The sequence below is a fragment of the Carassius gibelio genome, chromosome A7, assembly GCF_023724105.1.
Source record: "Carassius gibelio isolate Cgi1373 ecotype wild population from Czech Republic chromosome A7, carGib1.2-hapl.c, whole genome shotgun sequence".
Taxonomy (NCBI): domain Eukaryota; kingdom Metazoa; phylum Chordata; class Actinopteri; order Cypriniformes; family Cyprinidae; genus Carassius; species Carassius gibelio.
The window spans coordinates 604,001-625,592 of record NC_068377.1 but is presented as its reverse complement, the minus strand read 5'-3'; the positions used below and the strand labels follow the sequence as shown (position 1 = coordinate 625,592).

Here is a 21,592-nt window from a genome sequence, read left to right as displayed (position 1 = left end):
TTTATAAAAATATTCGTCAAGTATCGAAGCTTGAGTCTTTCAACTTTCAATTGATGCACAGTTTGTCCAGATGAAGTAAGAGAGTGATGTTTAATGTGCTGTGAAAGTGAAACAATAATAAACTGGGGCCGTCGGCGATGTTTGCAAGTAAAGGGGTTTTAATATTCAATCCAGCAGAGATGGGACCAAGTCACACATGTGCAAGTCTCAAGTAAGTCTCAAGTCTTAACCTTCAAGTCTCAAGTAAGTCCCAAGTATTTTTTTCTTGGGCAAGTCAAGTCAAGTCAAGTCACAAGCTATGTCAAGTCAAGTCCAAGTCAAGTCACCTTAATATTGTTATTTTACCTGCAGAATCTGATCTTAATAAAGTTAAAAGACAAGATGTAAGTAACTGTCAGTAAATTAAAATAATTTGGATTTGCATTGTAAATACTCATGTTCAGTAAAATACATCATGGAATCAAACAAAATTGTAACTTCCTAAAATTATTTATTTTTCACTTCTGCCAACAGTGTTTGAAATGTTTTACATTTTCAACATTGAGTCCATAAAACAAATAACAACTAAACATCCAACAGACTCCTCTCTGAACACCTCTCTCTCTCTCAAACACAGTTTACATACAACATTAAACTGTTACTTTTCTCCTCTCTCTTTCTCTCTCTCAGAGTATAGAATATAAATATGACGTATTTTCAGTTGTTTCATACTTTTTTTGTTATGTACAGTACAGACCAAAAGTTTGGACACACCTTCTCATTCAAAGAGTTTTCTTTATTTTCATGACTATGCAAATTGTATATTCACACAGAAGGCATCAAAACTATGAATTAACACATGTGGAATTATATATGGAATTATATACATAACAAAAAAGTGTGAAACAACCAAAAATATGTCATATTCTAGGTTCTTCAAAGTAGCCACCTTTAGCTTTGATTACTGCTTTGCACACTCTTGGCATTCTCTTGATGAGCTTCAAGAGGTAGTCACCTGAAATGGTCTTCAACAGTCTTGAAGGAGTTCTCCGAGAGATGCTTAGCACTTGTTGGCCCTTCTGTCTTCTGTCTGCGGTCCAGCTCACCCCTAAACCATCTGGATTGGGTTCAGGTCCGGTGACTGTGGAGGCCAGGTCATCTGGCGCAGCATCCCATCACTCTCCTTCTTGCTCAAATAGCCCTTGATGCCTTCAGTGTGAATCTACAATTGTCATAGTCATGAAAATAAAGAAAACTCTTTGAATGAGAAGGTGTGTCCAAACTTTTGGTCTGTACTGTACATAACAAAAAAGTATGAAACAACTTAAAATACGTCATATTTATTTTCTGTACTATATATATATATATATATATATATATATATATATATATATATATATATATATATATATATATATATATATATATATATATATATGCACTTCTCATGATTGGGTAATCGCGGCAGCTACATTAGTTTTTCTGATTAATTGTTTTGCTCTATGAGAAAGACAAGGTAACAAAATATTCGGGGCTTATGCCCCCTTAGCCCAGCCCTAGCGCCGCCCCTGGAATGCGTTTTTTTGATTGCCTGCTAGCGGATCATTAGGGGCCGTTCACATCACGTCTTTTGCGCGCGCAAGTTCGTTATTTCCAATGTAGGCGCGCGGTATGCGCGCTCATAATGGAAGCAACGCGCGCGCGTCGCACCGCATCGAGTTAAAAACATCTAAACTTTTCAGAATGCCGCAAGCGCACCGCAGGTCATGTGACAATAACTAACCAATCAGCTTCATCCTTTCCCGTATCAACGTTGAAAGCTCAGCTAAGATGAAGGAACAGCTGTTCATAGCTGTATATGGATTGCCATTTTGAAACGAATTTAGTAGCAGAGCTACTGCGAGCGATTTTTAGTTCTGCAAATCCATTTATCCTTTGCTGAAATTTCCGCGTCTTCAATGAGAGAGAGCGTGTCATGGATGCTTAGCAACGACAGACGCCCCAGGAGCACTTCTGCCCGAGCGCTTTGGAAAGAAGGAGAAAGCGGCGCGACTAGCGTTTTCCACGCGTTTTTTGAAGTTTTCTATTGAAGACAAAAGCGATGACCCTCGGTACCTCTCAGGCTGACATGTTGATGTGATGTGATATCTGATTTAAGTGGGCGTGGTGTGTGTAAGGTAGAGAGGGCATGACTGATGATAGTGTCCTGATCCAGTCACGACGCTATTCTCAGCCTGGGCTCCAGCTGAGTAATCAACTTTATTTTAAAAAATAATTTATATATTTTATATTCAAACTGAAAACATGATGTGATTAACACTCAAGTCATTCAAGTCATCGTGTCTCAAGTCAAGTCAAGTCCCGAGTCTTTAACTTCCAAGTCCGAGTCAAGTCTCAAGTCCTAAAAATAGCGACTCGAGTCGACTCGAGTCCAAGTCACCAAGTCACAAGTCCCCATGTCTGCAATCCAGCATTAATACTACCCGTTTTCAATTTATTTCTCAACAGTTTATGTTGGCCAAGCTATTATGCATTTTGAAATAATCGTGCACTTGATTTGTCCGATCTACCGAAGCCAGAATCACTGTCCTCTGAAGCTGGAGAGATGGATGTTGTTTTCACCTAAGACAAAAAGATCATACAAGCACTCATTTTGATCTCTATAATATATTCTCCTAATTGTTTTCTGTTGATTCGCTGCACTGTTTTAATTGCAAAGGCTGTCGTGACTTTTTTTCCTTCCAGTATTCATAAGCTGTATCATGCTGCATGGGCTGCTCGTGAAGCGCTCATTTCTCTCTCGTCTTTCTCTCGGTTCTTTGGCCTGAGACTTAATTTATTAATGAGATCCAATCCGGTAATAATAACATGTTGGTCTAGCTTGGCAGTGTGAATGAAATGCGTATTTATTTATCCGATCTCTCCCCGAAACGCTGCTGTCATGTGACTTTTTCTCCCTCGATGTCATATGATGTTTCTTGTGGCAGACTGAAGAGTAATCCGGCAGAGTTTTATACTGAAACTTTCCGTATAAAAGTCCTTCCTTGGTCTTATCCATATTTCTTTGCACGTTGAACACACATAGGCCACAACTGGAAATAAAAATAACTGCAACCGCGTTAATTGCGTTATTTTTTTTTTTTTTAACGCGTTAAATATTTCAAATTAATCGAATGCGTTAACGCGCTAATTTTGACAGCACTAGTATTTTTACATTTAAATAATAATAATAATAATAATAATAATAATAAAAAAAAAAAAACTTTAAGTCTGATCAGTCTGAAAAGATATAGCATAAAGCACCCCCCTATGCTGCAGGTGTCTGCCGAGTTTGGGGCTTGTGGCTTTAAAGCCCTAGGAGGAGTAGTTCAGACTTTTTAGGACCATAAGAATAATAATAAGAAGACCTTTAAATAGCATAACAGTATGTTGTTGCCAAGCCAACATAATAAGTTTAAATAGGATTTCAGTAAGTTGGCTTTCTCAAGCCAACTTAATAAAATCAGTTGGAGAGTTAACCTTGGCTGTTACTTTTGTCAACAAAGGTGTTGAAATAGATGTGTTATACATTATACGGGTTCACATTGTGAGCGGTGCAGAAGCAGCAGCAGAGAGCACATTAATGTAACGCGAAAGCATATTAAAATAATGCACGAGTGTGAATCTCTCTGTTCTCACGCAGATCTCCTTTGCTCTCACAAAACCAGACGCGCATGCTCAGATACACGCTTCTCTCGCCCGGAGAGAGTGCAAGCATTTAAAACGTGTCTCCTCTCACTTAAACTGCATCCTGTGCCTTCACAACTCTCTCTATGCTCGTGTGCTAGATATTAATTATTCTCACACATTTTTATTTGTAGCCTTTTACTGCGTGCAGTGTGAACGCTCTGATCCATTAACATGGGCTCAGAAAAAATGCACATCACAGACCGTGCGTGAACCTGGAGTTAGGCGTATGCCCAGTCTGCTCTGTTCTCCGCTAGCTGCATTCTGATTGGTTCTGATAGCGGATGCGGGAGGTCAGGGACGCGGGAAATCCTGCTATAAATCACACGCTCAAATCGTGATTTTATGACGGTTTCTATTAATCGCACAGCCCTAGAATGAACAGATAATGAACAGAAAATAACTAGGGCAAAACGGGAGAACCAGATCCAGGCAGAGCTCAGGAGTAACCCCAGAGTGCAGTCTGGACGATGGGGCGGGGCGACACGTGTCGCCCCGCCCATATTTGTTTTCCCCGCCTTTTATATTTTCCTCCGAGCCAGCAGGGGGCAGTTTGCGTTGAAACAAACAGAACGGTGGCAACTACAGCAGCAGAGTAATAACCAAGGGGCAAGGAACTCGACCGGAAGTTGAAGTCGGGTGGGGGCTGCCATCTTTTAGCAGAACTTCACTTGCGTTAGCATCCCATTGACTCCCATTCATTTTGGCGTCACTTTGACAGCGAATAACTTTACATCTGAGGCGTTTAAAGACTCCGTTTGTCCATTATTTATTTCTAAAGATACACGGCAATGTATAAAGGGCTCCATTACCTTCTATGTTACATTATGGCCCCGTATAAACAGTTTTTGTAAAAAATAGGCTAACGATTGCGTCATAACCACTCGGCTCTCTGTCGCATTACCGTACAGACAGGTGGAGAAGCTCGCAGGCAATTAACTTAATATGGCGTACTGGCGTTACATTTTAAATTACTATACAAAATAATTAATCAGAATACTTACTCCTGCTCACTCACGCCAAAGAACTCCCCGCTCAAGCTCGCCGTCTCTGCAAGATTAACGATGGCAGTTTGCACGCACAGCTACTAGAAGATTTACATCTGTCAGACAGGTTGCTGACGTCGTCAAGCTTCGTTTGAGTCTGCGCGTCAGAAACGGAAGTGCTAAAAAAAACTAAAACTGGGCTTCATTTGTCTCAATTGAGTTCCAATGGGGTCGCTGTGTCCATTTCTTTTACTGTCTATGGTAATAACGCTAATCCGTTGATTGCTTGAGGTGAGTAAAAGTGGTTGTGTAAATATTTTATAATATGAAATGCGATGTTCGATCATTTATTTATCCATGGTATTTTCAATTTGAATAATTATTGTTAATAATTGTTATAAATTGCTCATGTTATTGTTCTTTGTGGATTGTAACAGAACACTCTGTACATGGCTTTAGTTCATAGGTTCGATTTTACAGAGGTACAGCATCACATTTGTCAAGTTATTTGAACAGACATACATGATTTTTGTGTGTATATTATTATTATTATTATTATTCAGGATGACATGATCAGGAGGTGGTGGTGTTCTGTTCTCCTGGACAGCTTTACTCCGCAAATGTATGTAGCTGTTTGAATGTTGCTACATGAAACATTACTCTGTACTATATCTAGCAATATACCTACCTCTTGACATTTGTTCTTTTAGAGCTCAACCACTGAGGGGAGGAACTTCACCATTCACCATGTCTTCAGGCAGAGTCCAGCAAAGCAGGTTATTTGTGCACATACATTCATTAAGAACTAATAATTACATATGTGTGTACATGCAGAGGTATTTTAGTTATTACAGCTACATAGTTGTTCAGATGTGAAATTGGTATTATGTACAAGTACTATATTGGTCAATACTGTGGATTATTTAATATATAACTATCAGTTAACATCAGCATCAAAAACATTTAAAAACATTTCAGCTTAATTCACTTTCAGACAGCAGCGAGTGATTTAAATAACTTCTGTTTGCGATCTAATGTGGATTTTGTTCACCATATAAGATAGAAATATTTATATTCAATGTAAAAGATCTTCATGTGGATCATGCATACAAATATATACAAATATCTCACTGGATTATTACAATTAATGGCAAAATGAATGTGTGGAAATGTAAACTAATATATCCTACTGACACACAACAGCAAAAGATATTTTTTTTCAATGTGAAAATACTAACACTAATACTTCTGCACAGTACTGTATATATTAACATTTTATTAGTGTTATTATAAAAGAATGAGTATGCAGTTGTGACAACAATCTATAGAGTTTTTAATGAGAGTTTTAAAGCAAGGCTGTATGTATTCAGTGTTTATATAATGTTTAATAACTTTTATATACATATATAAATAAACCTATGTATGTTTTTGATTCAACAGCTTCCACTGGAAATCCTCAGGGAAGTTATTTTGTCGGTGGGTGACTCTGCATATTTGACACTTTCTCTGGTTTGCAGATGGTTTAGGGATGTGCTCTGAAGTTTTTTGGAAAGCGGCACAGTTTGCCTGGCTAGAGAGTAAGATTCCCCGTTTAATGCTCATTCTCCAATTGAATTTTGTAGTAGAAGGCTGTTAAACTTTTTTGTATTATTATTATTATCTTTCATGTATTTTGTCTTTACACTATAAGTTGTGGCCAACTGGAAGAATTGTCCTCCTGTCTCCTGACCGGAACGAGTTCAGACGGATGTACAGCATCAGGGAACGCTTGCAGTGCAGAGCCCTTTTCAAGTTTAACCCACCAGGGTACAGGGAAGAGACCGGCGTGGTGATCTTCTGGGCTTTTGTTTACACAGGATATTGTTCCAAGGACTGTTTTTTTTTTTTTGCGGCATGAAACACATTTGTGTGTTAAGTTCATTGAAGGGAAATAGAGAATGGGCTGAGATCAACTGGTTTTGATGTATTAATTGAGGTCATTTAAAGTTAAACTTTGCAGTGTATAATGTTTTAATAAAAAAGCTATGGAAAACACGTGCATGACAACAGGTTTCAGTCATTTACATCAGTCTATCATTCTTTAAGGTTTCTCATATTTGATGATAACATGATTTGCTATGCATTGCTCATAATGGATTCTTAGTTTAGTTGTGACAGGATTGTGAGGATTAATGAGGTTTTCAGTAGTGCAGTTCAGAAAACAAATAACAGAAAGTAACAAGTGTTTTTGGGCAAGTTCTTTGGAACCTGTATTGTTCCTTCCTTGCAAAAAGTAACCATGGATTTATTGTAGTAAAAATATTTGTTGGCACATTAATTACTGTGAGCTGTAATTATAAAAACACCATAGTTTTACTATAGTTACTGTAGCAGAATCATGGTAAATTTTCGTAGGGGCCAAGGGAATGTTCAGAATATTATTGGTGACGTTCAGAGACTGGTGACAATTTGTTACACACACACACACACACACACACACACACACACACACATATATATATATATATATATATATATATATATATATATATATATATATACACACACACACACACACACACACACACACATATATGTATGTATATATAATTTGAATATATAAGCTTCGCATAATATTGCCGTGTCATTTTCAAACCAGCGAGTAATGCCGAGGTAGCGTCTACACTACAGCCATTGAGGGAGTAGACCATTTATTTTTATTCTGTTCGTCGTAATCCAAAACTCTTTGTATTTATACGGGATGTTGTGGAAATGCAAAAATAAATGCAAAAACACAACATGTATATTCACTTTCTAATTTATATTAAAAGTTTATTCATCTAAGTGTCTACTTCCGCATTCCAATCCTGCTAATAGCGTCATAATTTTCTATACCAATAAGCTGTAAAATCGTCACTCATCTGTACACCAATAAGCTCATCTTAATCATAAACCAATAACCGCTGAGGTGGGCGGGGCGACACGTGTCGCTCCGCCCCAACGTGTCGCCCCGCCCCATCGTCCAGACTGCACTCTGGGATACTTGGAGCTCAGCAGCGGATAGACAGAAGAGCAGTGAGGAAACACAACAGCCATTCATGCGTGTTTGAATTTGTTGTTCTGTAGCATATTCAGCAAAAATATTAATTGGTGTATTATTCCTTAATCACAGTTTATTTGTATTTTTTTGTTATTTAATTATATGTATTAAATGTGTTATGATTTTTTTTTACATATATTAACAATATTATTATTTCTTTTAATAGTAATTGGCGGCCCACGGATTGAAAACCCCTGAATTAAATAGTAGGTTTCTTTTCAATTCAATTCAATTCAAGTTTATTTGTATAGCGCTTTTTACAATACAAATAGTTGCAAAGCAACTTTACAGAAAATTATGTTTCTACAATATTTAGTAATAGCTTATGACTATCAGTTTGTGCACGTTTGACAGGATTTGTAGGAAAATTAATACAAGACGTAGTCAGCTAGACGATGAACATTATTAATATTATTAATCATTATTATATGATGCTAGGGGCGTAAATTAAGCAGGGGGACATGTCCCCCTTTTTCATGTCAAATGTGTTAGCATAGAGGTTCTCAAGAGCTGGTGTGAATAAATATAGATTTAAACTCAAAGAGACAGGATAGTCTGCGCATGAACTGATATTTTATTCGGACCCAGAAGCGCTAAACTCTCCTGCAGTGTGTGTTTCATTCATCATCTTAGCCGGAGCGCGCTCTCGCGCAGAAAGTCATTGCAGGAAACTCCTAATATGGGCAACAGCGTCCAGCTATCGCTGTATGAAAACAGTTGTTTTGACAGAAGAACTGCAACTTTTGGAAACACGAAGACATTAATATATGCTTGCGACAGTATATGGTTTTTCAAGTAATCTCCAGCTGGTGATAAATACAGTATATCAACAAAACAGTGCTAATTGACATAGATTTATTACAGTATAGAAACTATTCTGCCTTATTATGTGATAAGTGTTTGTAATATATTTAAAAAAAATATATATTATTTTTGTTATAGTCAAGCAGTTATAGATTTCTAAGCAAATTAAAAGCTAGAAATTAGAGAATAATTAAAGTTGCCTATAGTATCCACTACCACAAATCTCTTCTGTTCACCAAGCCTGCATTTATTTGATCCAAAGTACAGCAAAACAGTAAACAGAAATATTTTTATTAGACTATCTAAAATAGCTGTTTTCTATTTGAATATATTTCAAAATTTCGAGATTTTAAAGCTTGCTAAATAAAAGTATTCATTTCTATAATTTATTTTCCAAAAAATATATATTTTTGAATGATATACCGTATAATGTTGCAAAGGCATTTTATTCCACATAAATGCTGATCTTTGGATCCTTCTATCCATCAAATAATGCTGATTTTTTTTTTTTTTTAAATATCGATAATCAGCAAATCAGCATATTAGAATGGTTTGATTTCTAAAGGATGTGACACTACTGGAGTAATGATGCTGAACATTTATCTTTGATCACAGGAATAAATTAAATTTTAAAATATATTCAAATAGAAAATAGTATTTTAAATTGTAAAAACTTTGACAACTTTTGCTGTACTTTAGATCAAATAATTGCAGGCTTGGTGAGCAGAAGAGACTTCTTTAAAAACATTAAAAATCTTACTGTTCAAGAACTGTTGACTGGTAGGCTATAGATTACAGAAATGTTCTATTATAATGTTTTATATTATATTGTAGTGTGTGTGTGTGTGTGTGTGTGTGTGAGTGTATATATTCATTTCTGCCCCCCTCACTTCTGAAAAGATGGCTACACCCCTGTATGATTCAGTCACACATGTAGCAATAATTGTTAGTTCTGTTGTTGATTCAGGGTTAGCATCATCTGAGGTCCTCTGAGGGTCAGCATCATCTCTTCTCAGGTGTTCTGGATCCAGACTGGAGCTTGTGTAAATCCTAGTTACCACGGGATGAAGATCCAGCAGAAACAGAGAAACACATAGAGACATCAATAGCATAGCTGCTGATCCAACAAAGTAAAATTAGTTTAACCCAAGCTAATGAATAAAAATGCACATTTGATCAGATGCAACTACACTCACAATTTAAGAGATACATTATTCGTATGCTTGACGAAAGAGATGTGTTTTTAATCTAGATTTAAACAGAGAGAGTGTGTCTGAACCCCAAACATTATCAGGAAGGCTATTCCAGAGTTTGGAGCCAAATGTGAGAAAGCTCTACCTCCTTTAGTGGACTTTGCTATCCTAGGAACGACCAAAAGTCCAGCGTTTTGTGACCTTGCTGTCAGACAGAAATCTCACAAATTATTATATTTAATAACAAAATGAATGTTTAGAAATGTAAACGGCTATTTCCTACTGACACACTACAGCAGAAGATAGAAATAACTGACTTAAAACCATTTTTAGCTGAAAATACTACTGCTCAGATAATCTTAGCCACCACTGCATACTGTGCATGACATGCTAATCCTAAAGAGATTTTAGTTTATTTACATATAGTACGTTTTCTTTTCCTTTTTTTTAAGTATAGAAAACAAATTACAATGTAGCTATAGATATATAAATACACACACATATAAATCAGCATAACATTTCTGTCCATGCATTACCGACCAACATATAAAAGGTCTTGTAGTCTTAAAAGAGGCTGTATGTTATAATAGCTTTTTCAAAACAATAGTTACTGTACTTTTGAGTAAAATATTGAGGACAGTTTATCATAAAATTATCAGTTTTATTAAATGTTTTCAAACAGGACATGATTTTGTTTAATGAACATCGTTATAAAAAATAAAAAAGGAAAGGAAAAAACATCACAGAAGGTATTTAAAAATCATGTTTCATTTTGACAAGTCGAAATTACAACATCGTATGACATTGTCTTATGATTCTCATACGTTTCTTCATGTTGCGTTAGTATCTGATAAAACCAACCCTCCTCAAGCCCATGAGATCCACCCTCCTGCAGAGATTAGCTCTAACCCTGATCAAACACAGCTGAGGATGTGAATCAGTGTCTTCAGGATCATTAGAGAATCACATCTAGATGAGTTTGATCAGGAACTGAACTCTCCAGGACAAGATCTGAGGAACCCTGCTCTGATTGTTTCCATCATCTACATTATTATGTTTTACCTGCACAGAACCTACTCGCTGGCCTCCGTTAACACATATAAACCTATTCATAGTTATTGTTGTTATTATTAGTATTATAACAGATCATCTGCCGAACAGACAGGACTCTCAGACTGGAGGTCTCCTGATGATTGTGCTTCAAGCTGCCCAAAACAACAGCTGTATCAAACACTGCACACGCGCTTCACTGATGCTCATTTCATTAAATTCATTTCCAAACTGTTTCTGAAACACACGGAGGACGAGTTTAATATTTATTCAACTTTCCACTTAAACGAGGCATTAAATGAACACGCGGCTTTGTTCCGAGGTTGATGCTCGCCTTGAGTTTGATCTGACCGGGGCAAAACAAACATTTGCTCGCCGCGGATTTTAGTGTCCAAAGAAAGCCAAGAACCTCTGCTTGGTGTTCACTTTGTTTCTACTGTTCCAAACTATTTTAACACTCGAGTTTTCCCCTTAAATGTAGAAGAAGAAAACAAGCGCGAGCGGCTCGCAGAGGCGCGCAGACACAGAGCGGGTGGGTTGAGTCTGTAAGGTTCTCATGTGTTAAATAAGAGCGCGGCGCTGTTCATCTGCTGCTCATTACTTAATCTAGACAGCGTTTGATTTGTTGAGTTCACTAAATACTCTACACACAGACAGAGATGGCAGAAACCGCCCCAGCTGCAGCCGCCCCGCCGGCCAAAGCGCCCAAGAAGAAGTCCGCCGCCAAAGCCAAGAAAGCAGGTCCAGCCGTCGGTGATCTGATCGTTAAAGCCGTGTCCGCATCCAAGGAGAGGAGCGGCGTGTCTCTCGCTGCTCTGAAGAAAGCTCTCGCCGCCGGCGGCTACGACGTGGAGAAGAAAAACTCCCGCATCAAGCTCGCCATCAAGAGCCTGGTGACTAAAGGCATCCTGCTGCAGGTCAAAGGAACCGGCGCCTCCGGATCCTTCAAGATCAGCAAGAAGGAGACCGAGACCAAGAAGAAGCCGGCGAAGAAAGCGGCTCCTAAAGCCAAGAAACCCGCTGCTGCCAAGAAACCCGCTGCTGCCAAGAAGCCCAAGAGCGCAGCGGCAAAGAAGCCCGCCGCTAAGAAATCCCCAAAGAAGGCCAAGAAACCCGCTGCCGCCGCCAAGAAGGCCACGAAGAGCCCCAAGAAGGCGAAGAAGCCCGCGGCGCCCAAGAAAGCAGCCAAGAGCCCCAAAAAGACCAAGGCCGCCAAACCCAAGACAGCGAAGCCTAAAGCTGCCAAGCCTAAAAAGGCAGCTCCCAAGAAGAAGTAAAAAACCTGTTTTATTCCCCAACGGCTCTTTTCAGAGCCACCCACAAACTAAAGAAAGAGCAGTTTACTTAGTGGAATTAAGGTTAGGTTGAGAAACTTAACTAATTTGTGCCCCCATTTTACTTGAAAAACAACACAATAAATAAACAACGATGAACAGTGAAGTGTTTCATAGATATTCCACGCAGCAGCAAAGATAAAAGAGCTTCTGAGTCGTTCTGTAGAACACAGTCATCACTAATCTTCCACTAAATCAACACTGAACTACAAATACCATCTACTGGATGTTCTGCATAGTACTAAATCATTTTTATTTGCCTTCTGACCATGGATTGTAAGCGTTATTACTTCTTCATTGTGTCTTCATAAATCAATGATCAACTCCTTCTCCACATAATAAATAAATGAAAAATCATCGCACCATGTATCAAGAAGCTGAACATCTCTTATATTGTCCAAAGTCAAACCATTAGTTCGTTTGATTAACGTTAGACCCACAGGTCATCAGAAATATTTTGCCTAACATCTGAATACAAAATACAAAAAAAAAAAAAAAGATAACTTAGAAGAATGTATCTGAGTTTAGATCGACTCAATGCTTTATATGTTGACTTTATTTAGAAATGTGACAAAGGTTATCGTTTGATTAACATTCACTAGTTCTTGAATGTTTTCTGTCGTGTTGTTTCTTAAAGCTGCACAATCCGCGCGCCGGCTGTGGAGGCGTGGCTTTGAAGGTCAGTGTTGGAGGGAAGTTCAGTGATTGGTTTGAAATTTAACAGACTCTAAACCAATGAGCGACTCGCAAGCTCTTTTAAAGACAGTTGAGCGATAATCCTATATTCATTGTTTCTGCATCTCTAACGTAGAGCTGACTATCTATCAACAATGAGCGGAAGAGGCAAAACCGGCGGCAAAGCGAGAGCGAAGGCCAAGACTCGCTCCTCCAGAGCAGGGCTGCAGTTCCCCGTCGGTCGTGTTCACAGACTTCTCCGCAAAGGGAACTACGCCGAGCGCGTCGGTGCCGGAGCTCCCGTCTATCTGGCGGCTGTGCTCGAGTATCTGACCGCTGAGATCCTGGAGTTGGCTGGAAACGCCGCGAGAGACAACAAGAAGACCCGCATCATTCCCCGTCACCTGCAGCTGGCGGTGCGCAATGATGAGGAGCTCAACAAACTCCTGGGGCGAGTGACCATCGCTCAGGGCGGCGTGCTGCCCAACATCCAGGCAGTGCTGCTGCCCAAGAAGACCGAGAAACCCGCCAAAGCCAAGTAAACCGAGTCCGCTCGATTTCTGAAACGCAAAGGCTCTTTTAAGAGCCACCCATTTTATCAATAGAAGAACGTATTTCTGACATACGATTCGGTTCATAAAGACGATCGGTCAATAAACATATGCAAGTAGATTTGCACCACATCAACTAAACTAGACAATTGTACTTTAAGTACAACTAATTAAAAACGTAAGCACTTCAGACAGACAAACCAGTCTTTATTTGGTAAGAGTAAGCAAAAACTATTTGCTGTGGTCACATGTATTAAACACATGAATACATAGAAGAAAAGATAGAAAAAATTTAAATAAAAAAAAATATATACACTTAAGACCAGTAAGTTAGTTTTGCACATGCAACTGTAGAAAGTATGTTGTGAGGGAACAATTAAAATAATCCATTATATTCTTATTTACACCATATATTAACTGATATATTGCTTCCATATTATGAACTGCTATGTTCACATGTGAGGCCTGCTGGGTCTGAGTACAAGGAAATGTCACCATGACCTGCTTTATGAGGAATATTATGTGAGTAATGAGACCCATCAAGTGTTTATCACACATGAGGTATAATATGGTGTTCGAGACATGGGAAGAGTGTAACAGTAGAGATGTGTGCTCACTTGTTTTTGTCACTCACAGCGGAGATAACTGCTGTATTGTCTGACCTTCTTGCAAGAAAACAAAATATACATAAAATACTGTATTTGATCATGTTTTTGATTTAAGAAGAACAATTATATTACAATATATTTACTATTGCCTTTCTCTTTGATTATTCTCTCTCTTTCTAGCTTTCTAGCTTGAACTTATTTGAACAATCCATACAACTTGGTGCTCCAAGCACTTGCCGTGTCTGTTTGCCTCTTTAAGAAGAATCGCTTTATGTATACCCCAACTGTTAAATCTTTTGATAAAAGCGTTTACAAAATGACTAAATGTTGTGTGTAGTATTTGATTTATCCATAAAGTAAACGGAACAAAGCATTTTGAGCGGGAAACACAAACAGTTCGCCGTTTGAAAACAGGATATGCGCAGTCATTGGCTAGCAGTCGTGTGCAGGCGTCACACATCAGCCAACCACAAGCATCTGCAACCTGACGCCATCCTGAGATGCTTTAAAAGCAGCTGTGTTGCACACACGGTCACACTCGTATTCTACAGTGATTAAACTGCAGCGATGGCAAGAACCAAGCAGACCGCTCGTAAATCCACCGGTGGCAAAGCCCCGAGGAAGCAGCTCGCTACTAAAGCCGCCCGGAAAAGCGCCCCAGCCACCGGCGGCGTCAAGAAGCCCCACCGTTACAGGCCCGGGACCGTGGCTCTCCGAGAGATCCGCCGCTATCAGAAGTCCACCGAGCTGCTGATCCGTAAACTGCCTTTCCAGCGTCTGGTGCGAGAGATCGCTCAGGATTTCAAGACGGACCTGCGCTTCCAGAGCTCCGCTGTCATGGCCCTGCAGGAGTCCAGCGAGGCTTACCTGGTCGGTCTGTTCGAGGACACCAACCTGTGCGCCATCCACGCCAAGAGAGTCACCATCATGCCCAAAGACATCCAGCTGGCCCGCCGCATCCGCGGAGAGCGCGCTTAAACCCGCCGCTGACAAACACCCCAAAGGCTCTTTTAAGAGCCACACACATCACTCTCAAATGAGACTGTTTCCACGGGAAAACTCGATAAAAAACATATTGTAAAGCGCTTTGGATGGCCATGTGGTCATGTGGTAGATGTATGTATTTTCCTGCTCAGATAATTGACTTGTTCCCTCCAATTCAAAGTCTCATCAAGTGAAAGTTATACACACACACACACACACCCATTTATGCTGTGGCGCCCGGGGAGCAGTTGGGGGTTCGAGGTCTTGCTCAAGGGCTCCTCAGTCGTGGTGTTGAAGGTGGAGAGAGAACTGAACATGCACTCCCCCCACCCACAATTCCTGCCGGCCCGAGACTAGAACCCACAACCCTTCGATTGGGAGTCCAACCCTCTAACCCACGACTTCCCCCAAAATCAACAAAACCTCACAAGAATTTAGTTGTTGACACCTGAGTCACCTCAGTAGGCTCAATCATAGTTTTTGATAAATCCTTAGGGTATATTTGTTTTTATTTTGTATTATTATTTTTTTTTACCAGCTTGTGCTCCCATCGTACATCGGCGAGAGCCTCTCAGCTAAACAACCTTAACTTCACCTGTTGCAGTCGTTGAGACTTACCCATCAAAAGTAACACAACAATATAAGCTAGATTTTTTTCTGTTAGTCTTATTTTCTTAAGTATACCTGATTGTGACCTTGTTAATAAATAACTGCAAACATATTTTGTCCTTTATCTTTGCAAAAAAATTATTAAATTACATTTTCATATTTTCATTTTAAATTTAAGTTTAAGTTCATCAGATGTCTTAAAACCTGACTGTATTTTTTTTATTGTAAATTTCAATTTATTTTTATAAAACATTTTTTTCAACAGAATGCACAATATAAAAATTTTATCACATTAGCATAATAAAAACAACCTCTAAACATGATGTAACAGTATAGGCCTATTTATGTTTCCATCCAGTTGTTTTCATGCATGAATTGAAAATGTGCATTAAAACATCTGGAAACACTGTAAATTCACAGGTGGAGGTGTAAAGGCTAAGACATTTCACCTGCCTGACAATAATAATAATAGTAATAATAATAACAATAATATTTAATCAATAGTTTCACCTATATCCTGAATTTCACGTGGCTTAAAAGTAGAAATAACAGGAAAGTTTCCCAATGTTTAATTTAGGATTACACCATTACCAGTAGATATTATAAACTAATGTCTGTTTAAAGAATCAATTATGATTTTTACACAAGTTTACAAACGTCTTTCTTGTTGTTGAAGCAAGGTTCTGTAGAAGTGTTTCTGCTGCTCCAACAGTTCTCAACATTTTCATCTGATGTTGTTTGGAGCCATGGTTTGTTCAACAAGGGTCCGTGTACGTTTTGATAGTTTGTTTTCCAATTTGAAATGAAATAAGCAGAAACGAGAAAACGGCCCATTTATTCGTTTTTCGTTTTTTTGAAAAAAACGAAAAACAAGATTTCGGCTTGAGTTTTTGTTTTTTAGTTCAGAGGCATAAAACGAATAAATGACTTCAAAATCCGTTTTCCACATGTGGGCGGTCCTAAGACGCCCCCTTCCGCCGATTGGTCAAGCAAATCTGAGCATGTGACGTCATCAGTTATCGCTCAGGTCTGTTCAACAAAATAATAGTCCTCTAACGTTACTATGGCTACCGATTCTTAAACTGTGCAGGGCAGGTCCTGTTGGGCTTTCTTCTGTGCAACTTTACGATTTTCACAGAAATCTTTACATCAGAAATATTAAATATTAGTCTGCCACCAGCCCGTTTTAATTAGCGGTGCGGAGTTAAATCTGTGTGGTGAAGCTGCGCTAGACAGCGCCGAGCGGGAGAGGATCAATGACCAGTGTTCGGTCAGCAGTCAGAACTTGGGTACCGATGATGGGGAAATACATTTTTACTGAAAATGACCACGCGAGTATGATTGACAGGACGATAGCGGAGACAATTAAAAGCGCAATATAACGTCTGTTAACAAAAAAAAAAAAAAAAAAAAAAAAAATATATATATATATATATATATATATATATATATATATATATATATATATATATATATATATATATATATATATATAATATATTATATAAAATATAAAAAATATATTATATAAAATATAAAAAATATATTAATATAAGCGAATTTGTCTTTGTTTTTAATAAAATAATTGTGAACCACAAACCGAGCCTTCGTTTTAAAGGGCGATATCCAAATATATTTTATTTATTTGTTATAATATGGGTATTTTATGTCACCCGTCTTATTAGTTTGATTATAGTAGGCTATACGCAATTTTTTTTTTTAAATTATTGTACTATTTTACTGTTGTTTTTTTTAATTAACAATATATCATAACAACTTAAAAAGATAAAAATCTACAGAAGAGATTAACAAATAACATTGGTGTTGTCATAAGTTAACTAATCAATGGGAAATTTTCCTCACCGGCACAACCCTATTCTTAATGTTGGCTACATGTTACAGATTTAATGTTGAGCACATAATGTTAAAGGCTTCTTAAATACCATCACATTCAGTTGAAGAGTCAAGAAGGATGTGTTAATTTATTCAATCTTTCATTAGTTGGTGACCCGGTGTGATTATAATAGCATAAATAAAAAAAACACGTAATAGGCTATGTATGCCAATAGACAAAACACATCTGCTTTTCCTCTAGATCACTTTACAGTGTGATGGAAATAAACTTTTCTTAAAGCGTGATGAGGTTTGGTAAATTTAAATCAACAACGTAAGAGGCTTCAGGCTGTCTGATGAACTCTGTATGGACAAACACCCAGCTTTGCAGTATAGGTGGCACAGAAACAGCATCTGACCTGGCATTTAGATGTACTTTACACACTGTCTATTGCAGCTCAAAGGAGGCACTGTGAATTTACATTACAATTTCATTCTAAGAGGCTATTAAATGTGAAGTGACAACATGAAACACTACTTTTAATATATATATATATATATATATATATATATATATATATATATATATATATATATATATATATATATATATATATATATATATATATATATATATATATATAAAACACCAGCAGTTGGTGGCAAGTAACCCTGATAATGTTTAAATACCAATTTACTCATTTAGGCTCACAATAAGCAGATTACATAATTATACCATGAAAAAAAATATATATATATATATATATGTGTGTGTGTGTGTGTGTGTGTGTGTGTAAAAGCAAGAAGTCCAGTCCTGGCTGTATAATCAAACAATAAAACGAGAAACAATGAATGCCATCAAGAACATTTTTTATTCCACAGGAACTTGATCCAGTTCACTTGTTAAAGGATACTCCACTTTAAAATAAATTCTGTCATCATATACTCACTCTCATGTTTTTTTCAATCCTTTATGAATTTCTTTCTTAAGCATGAATTCGAACAAGATCAATTAGTATTTTCAAAGCATTTTGGAACTCTTCTTGTTGGAAATTGACAACACGTTCATTTACATTTACATTTATTCATTTAGCTGACGCTTTTATTCAAAGCGACTTACAATTGCTATATATATCAGAGGTCGCATGCCTCTGGAGCAACTAGGGGTTAAGTGTCTTGCTCAGGGACACATTGGTGTCTCACAGTGGATTCAAACCCGGGTCTCTCACACCAAAGGCATGTGTCTTATCTACTGCGCCAACACCACCACCTCATCGTTCAAAAAGAGATGCAATGTCAGGACACTGCATAGAGAACTGCCTCTCCACAGCAACCTGGTCCTCTGTTGACTGACATGGATTCTGCCCAAAAGTTGCAACTGGTGTCAATGAAGATCTTGCTTCACGGTCATACCAGCCTGCAGCCTCCACTGCATTTGGCAAAAGATCCACAGACACTCTCTTTTGGCATCCTCCATGAGCCAAAACATTAGGAACCCCCTTTTCTAATAATAATAAGAATAATAATAATTAGACAAAAGAATATGTATCTTATCAACATAATTTCAGTAATTTGATAAGGAAAGGGACTTTTAACAGATGATAGAAGGTAATTTACAAAATCTGAGGCATTCTTTACTCTGACACAGTCATGGCCTGTGGCATTTACATTGGCAGTCGATTGATTCAATTACATATGCCTGTACTCTGTAAGATTTACTGCGATAATTAACAGGGCCTATCATGAAATAATATTTGCCAAAAGTGTTCAATTTTCCTGAATGCGCTGTAGAATAATTTACATCCAAAGATTTTCAACATTACAATTTTTAGAGGAAACGTTCTTGAACTAAAAATAGCAAAAGGGAGACAGACACATTAACTGTCATAAATGGTTAATGAAAAGGGTCAACTCCAGATACTGTACATCAAATTGGGTGTCAACTCTGTCAATTTTTTCTGTCATAAAATTTTGTGGTTACCATTGTGCTGAAGAGTATTGCTGTCAATTGCGATTTTCACTTTGATTGAACTCATGAGCAGGTGCACATGTGTCGAATGTGTCCATCCTGAGCAAGCATTAATGGAAATTGTATGTTAAGTCAATGTAACTCAATTAGGTTATAACGGCTTTCCCGTTTTATGTTTCAACGAACTGATTGAAGTAGGTCACAACGACGACATTAGAATTTCTATGTAGAATCAGGTAGAAATACCTCCTTAAAGCAACCAGATTTAAGATCCACTGCTCTAGAGGTCCAAGATTGTATGTAATAAACTAACTTCCTTAACTGTATGTAGCTGTTGTGCTAGTCTAATTGTTTTCCTTTTTTTCCTTTTAAATAAAAAGAATCACACAATTGAAAGAATATGGCCTGAAGTAAATAACAGAGTGAATTATCCAGTGAAAGGGGAACTGATGCAATTAGTGAACCAGGAGGAACTGGACATGAAAGATGACCTGAAACGTTATTGCGTGTCTGCACTATCTTGTCAGGTTACTACAGTTGGTCTTGACCGTGTGGTGCAGTCCTGGTATGCTCACCGGATTCCAGGTAAAACAAAGTTTAAGTGTGAATTATGTAATAGGCATGTGCAAGTATCAACATTTCATATCACAGTAATTACTTAAGGTTCAAGTTTTTTAATAGTATTGCAATAAAGAACAGGTTTTAAAAAAATTTGCTTTGTTAATGACAAGTTTCAATTTTTGTGATGTATATTAAAATATCATGCAATATGGCAAAAAAAAAAGTATAAGTTTCAGATTTAAGAAACAAAATTAACCTAAATAAGCTAAATACTAATTTAAATAACCCTAATGCAAACATTAAATGAAAACAACACTTTTAAAAAATATAAAATTGTGGTTGCTTGCCCATTTATGATCAATCAGATCAGCCACAAGCTAATAAATTTCAGCAAATAATTTATTATCAAAGCAAGGGAATATTCTAAAATGCTTACAGTTTTTTTTTTTCAACTGCTTACACACAAATTATTACTTGTCACACAATTTCTAAAACCAATTTCTAAAGACACTCAGACAACAGAACCACACACTAAATCTGCAAAACCATACACAAATGTTTGGCCTTTTACTCAGTTTTCAATTTCGTTAAACACTTTTTGCAAAACACAACACACAATTTTCTATACAACACACCAGAATCTGACAGGAAGTTTCTTGATTTCCTTTTATAAACACAACCAATCAAAATGCCACACTAATTCATCAGTGCCTCACACTAACTCCTCACATGTGCAAACACTTGTTGCTTTACTTAACAGCAACCAATCATAACTTTAGTAGTGGTCTATAAGCCAAAGGTCAAGTAATAGCTTTTGGATAATGGATGCAAACACTGCAGACAGAGTAAGAGGAGTTGGAGGGAGAGCCAGAGGACGAGTTCGACTAAGAGGAGGAAGGGGAGGAAGAGGATGAGTCAGAAATGGAAACAAGGCTACAGTAGTCGATCATGTGATAAACCATGGTTTAACAATGAGAGAGGCTGGACTGAGAGTAGAAAGAAATTCATAAAGGATTGAAAAAACATGAGAGCGAGTATATGATGACAGAATTTATTTTAAAGTGGAGTATCCTTTAACAAGTGAACTGGATCAAGTTCCTGTGGAATAAAAAATGTTCTTGATGGCATTCATTGTTTCTCGTTTTATTGTTTGATTATACAGCCAGGACTGGACTTCCTGCTTTTACACACACACACACACACACACATATATATATATATATATATATATATATATATTTTTTCATGGTATAATTATGTAATCCGCTTATTGTGAGCCTAAATGAGTAAATTGGTATTTAATCATTATCAGGGTGACTTGCCACCAACTGCTGGTGTTTTTATATATATATATATATATATATATATATATATATATATATATATATATATATATATATATATATTAAAAGTAGTGTTTCATGTTGTCACTTCACATTTAATAGCCTCTTAGAATGAAATTGTAATGTAAATTCACAGTGCCTCCTTTGAGCTGCAATAGACAGTGTGTAAAGTACATCTAAATGCCAGGTCAGATGCTGTTTCTGTGCCACCTATACTGCAAAGCTGGGTGTTTGTCCATACAGAGTTCATCAGACAGCCTGAAGCCTCTTACGTTGTTGATTTAAATTTACCAAACCTCATCACGCTT

General features: G+C 37.5%; 3 protein-coding genes and 1 long non-coding RNA gene across 4 annotated transcripts; all 4 read left to right on the top strand.

Moving 5' to 3' along the window:
• Positions 1 to 5,197: 5,197 nt before the first annotated feature.
• Positions 5,198 to 7,058, top strand: LOC128017674 (uncharacterized). The gene is made up of 4 exons (XR_008184489.1): positions 5,198 to 5,313; positions 5,402 to 5,467; positions 6,132 to 6,268; positions 6,382 to 7,058. It is a non-coding gene; the product is annotated as an uncharacterized LOC128017674 (long non-coding RNA).
• Positions 7,059 to 11,405: 4,347 nt separating this feature from the next.
• Positions 11,406 to 12,094, top strand: LOC128017601 (histone H1-like). The gene has a single exon (XM_052603045.1). It carries the CDS (start codon positions 11,477 to 11,479, stop codon positions 12,092 to 12,094), a length of 618 nt encoding a protein of 205 aa, XP_052459005.1. The 5' UTR covers positions 11,406 to 11,476.
• Positions 12,095 to 12,923: 829 nt separating this feature from the next.
• LOC128017639 (histone H2A-like) lies at positions 12,924 to 13,383 on the top strand. Its single transcript, XM_052603084.1, has one exon. It carries the CDS (start codon positions 12,982 to 12,984, stop codon positions 13,366 to 13,368), a length of 387 nt encoding a protein of 128 aa, XP_052459044.1. The 5' UTR covers positions 12,924 to 12,981; the 3' UTR covers positions 13,369 to 13,383.
• Positions 13,384 to 14,384: 1,001 nt separating this feature from the next.
• On the top strand, positions 14,385 to 15,017 carry LOC128017625 (histone H3-like). The gene has a single exon (XM_052603071.1). It carries the CDS (start codon positions 14,553 to 14,555, stop codon positions 14,961 to 14,963), a length of 411 nt encoding a protein of 136 aa, XP_052459031.1. The 5' UTR covers positions 14,385 to 14,552; the 3' UTR covers positions 14,964 to 15,017.
• The last annotated feature ends 6,575 nt before the right edge of the window (positions 15,018 to 21,592 follow it).

Bases quoted from the DNA above. Each gene is read 5' to 3' on its own strand.
- LOC128017625 (XM_052603071.1), top strand. From the start codon at position 14,553: ATGGCAAGAACCAAGCAGACCGCTCGTAAATCCACCGGTGGCAAAGCC.
- LOC128017639 (XM_052603084.1), top strand. From the start codon at position 12,982: ATGAGCGGAAGAGGCAAAACCGGCGGCAAAGCGAGAGCGAAGGCCAAG.
- LOC128017601 (XM_052603045.1), top strand. From the start codon at position 11,477: ATGGCAGAAACCGCCCCAGCTGCAGCCGCCCCGCCGGCCAAAGCGCCC.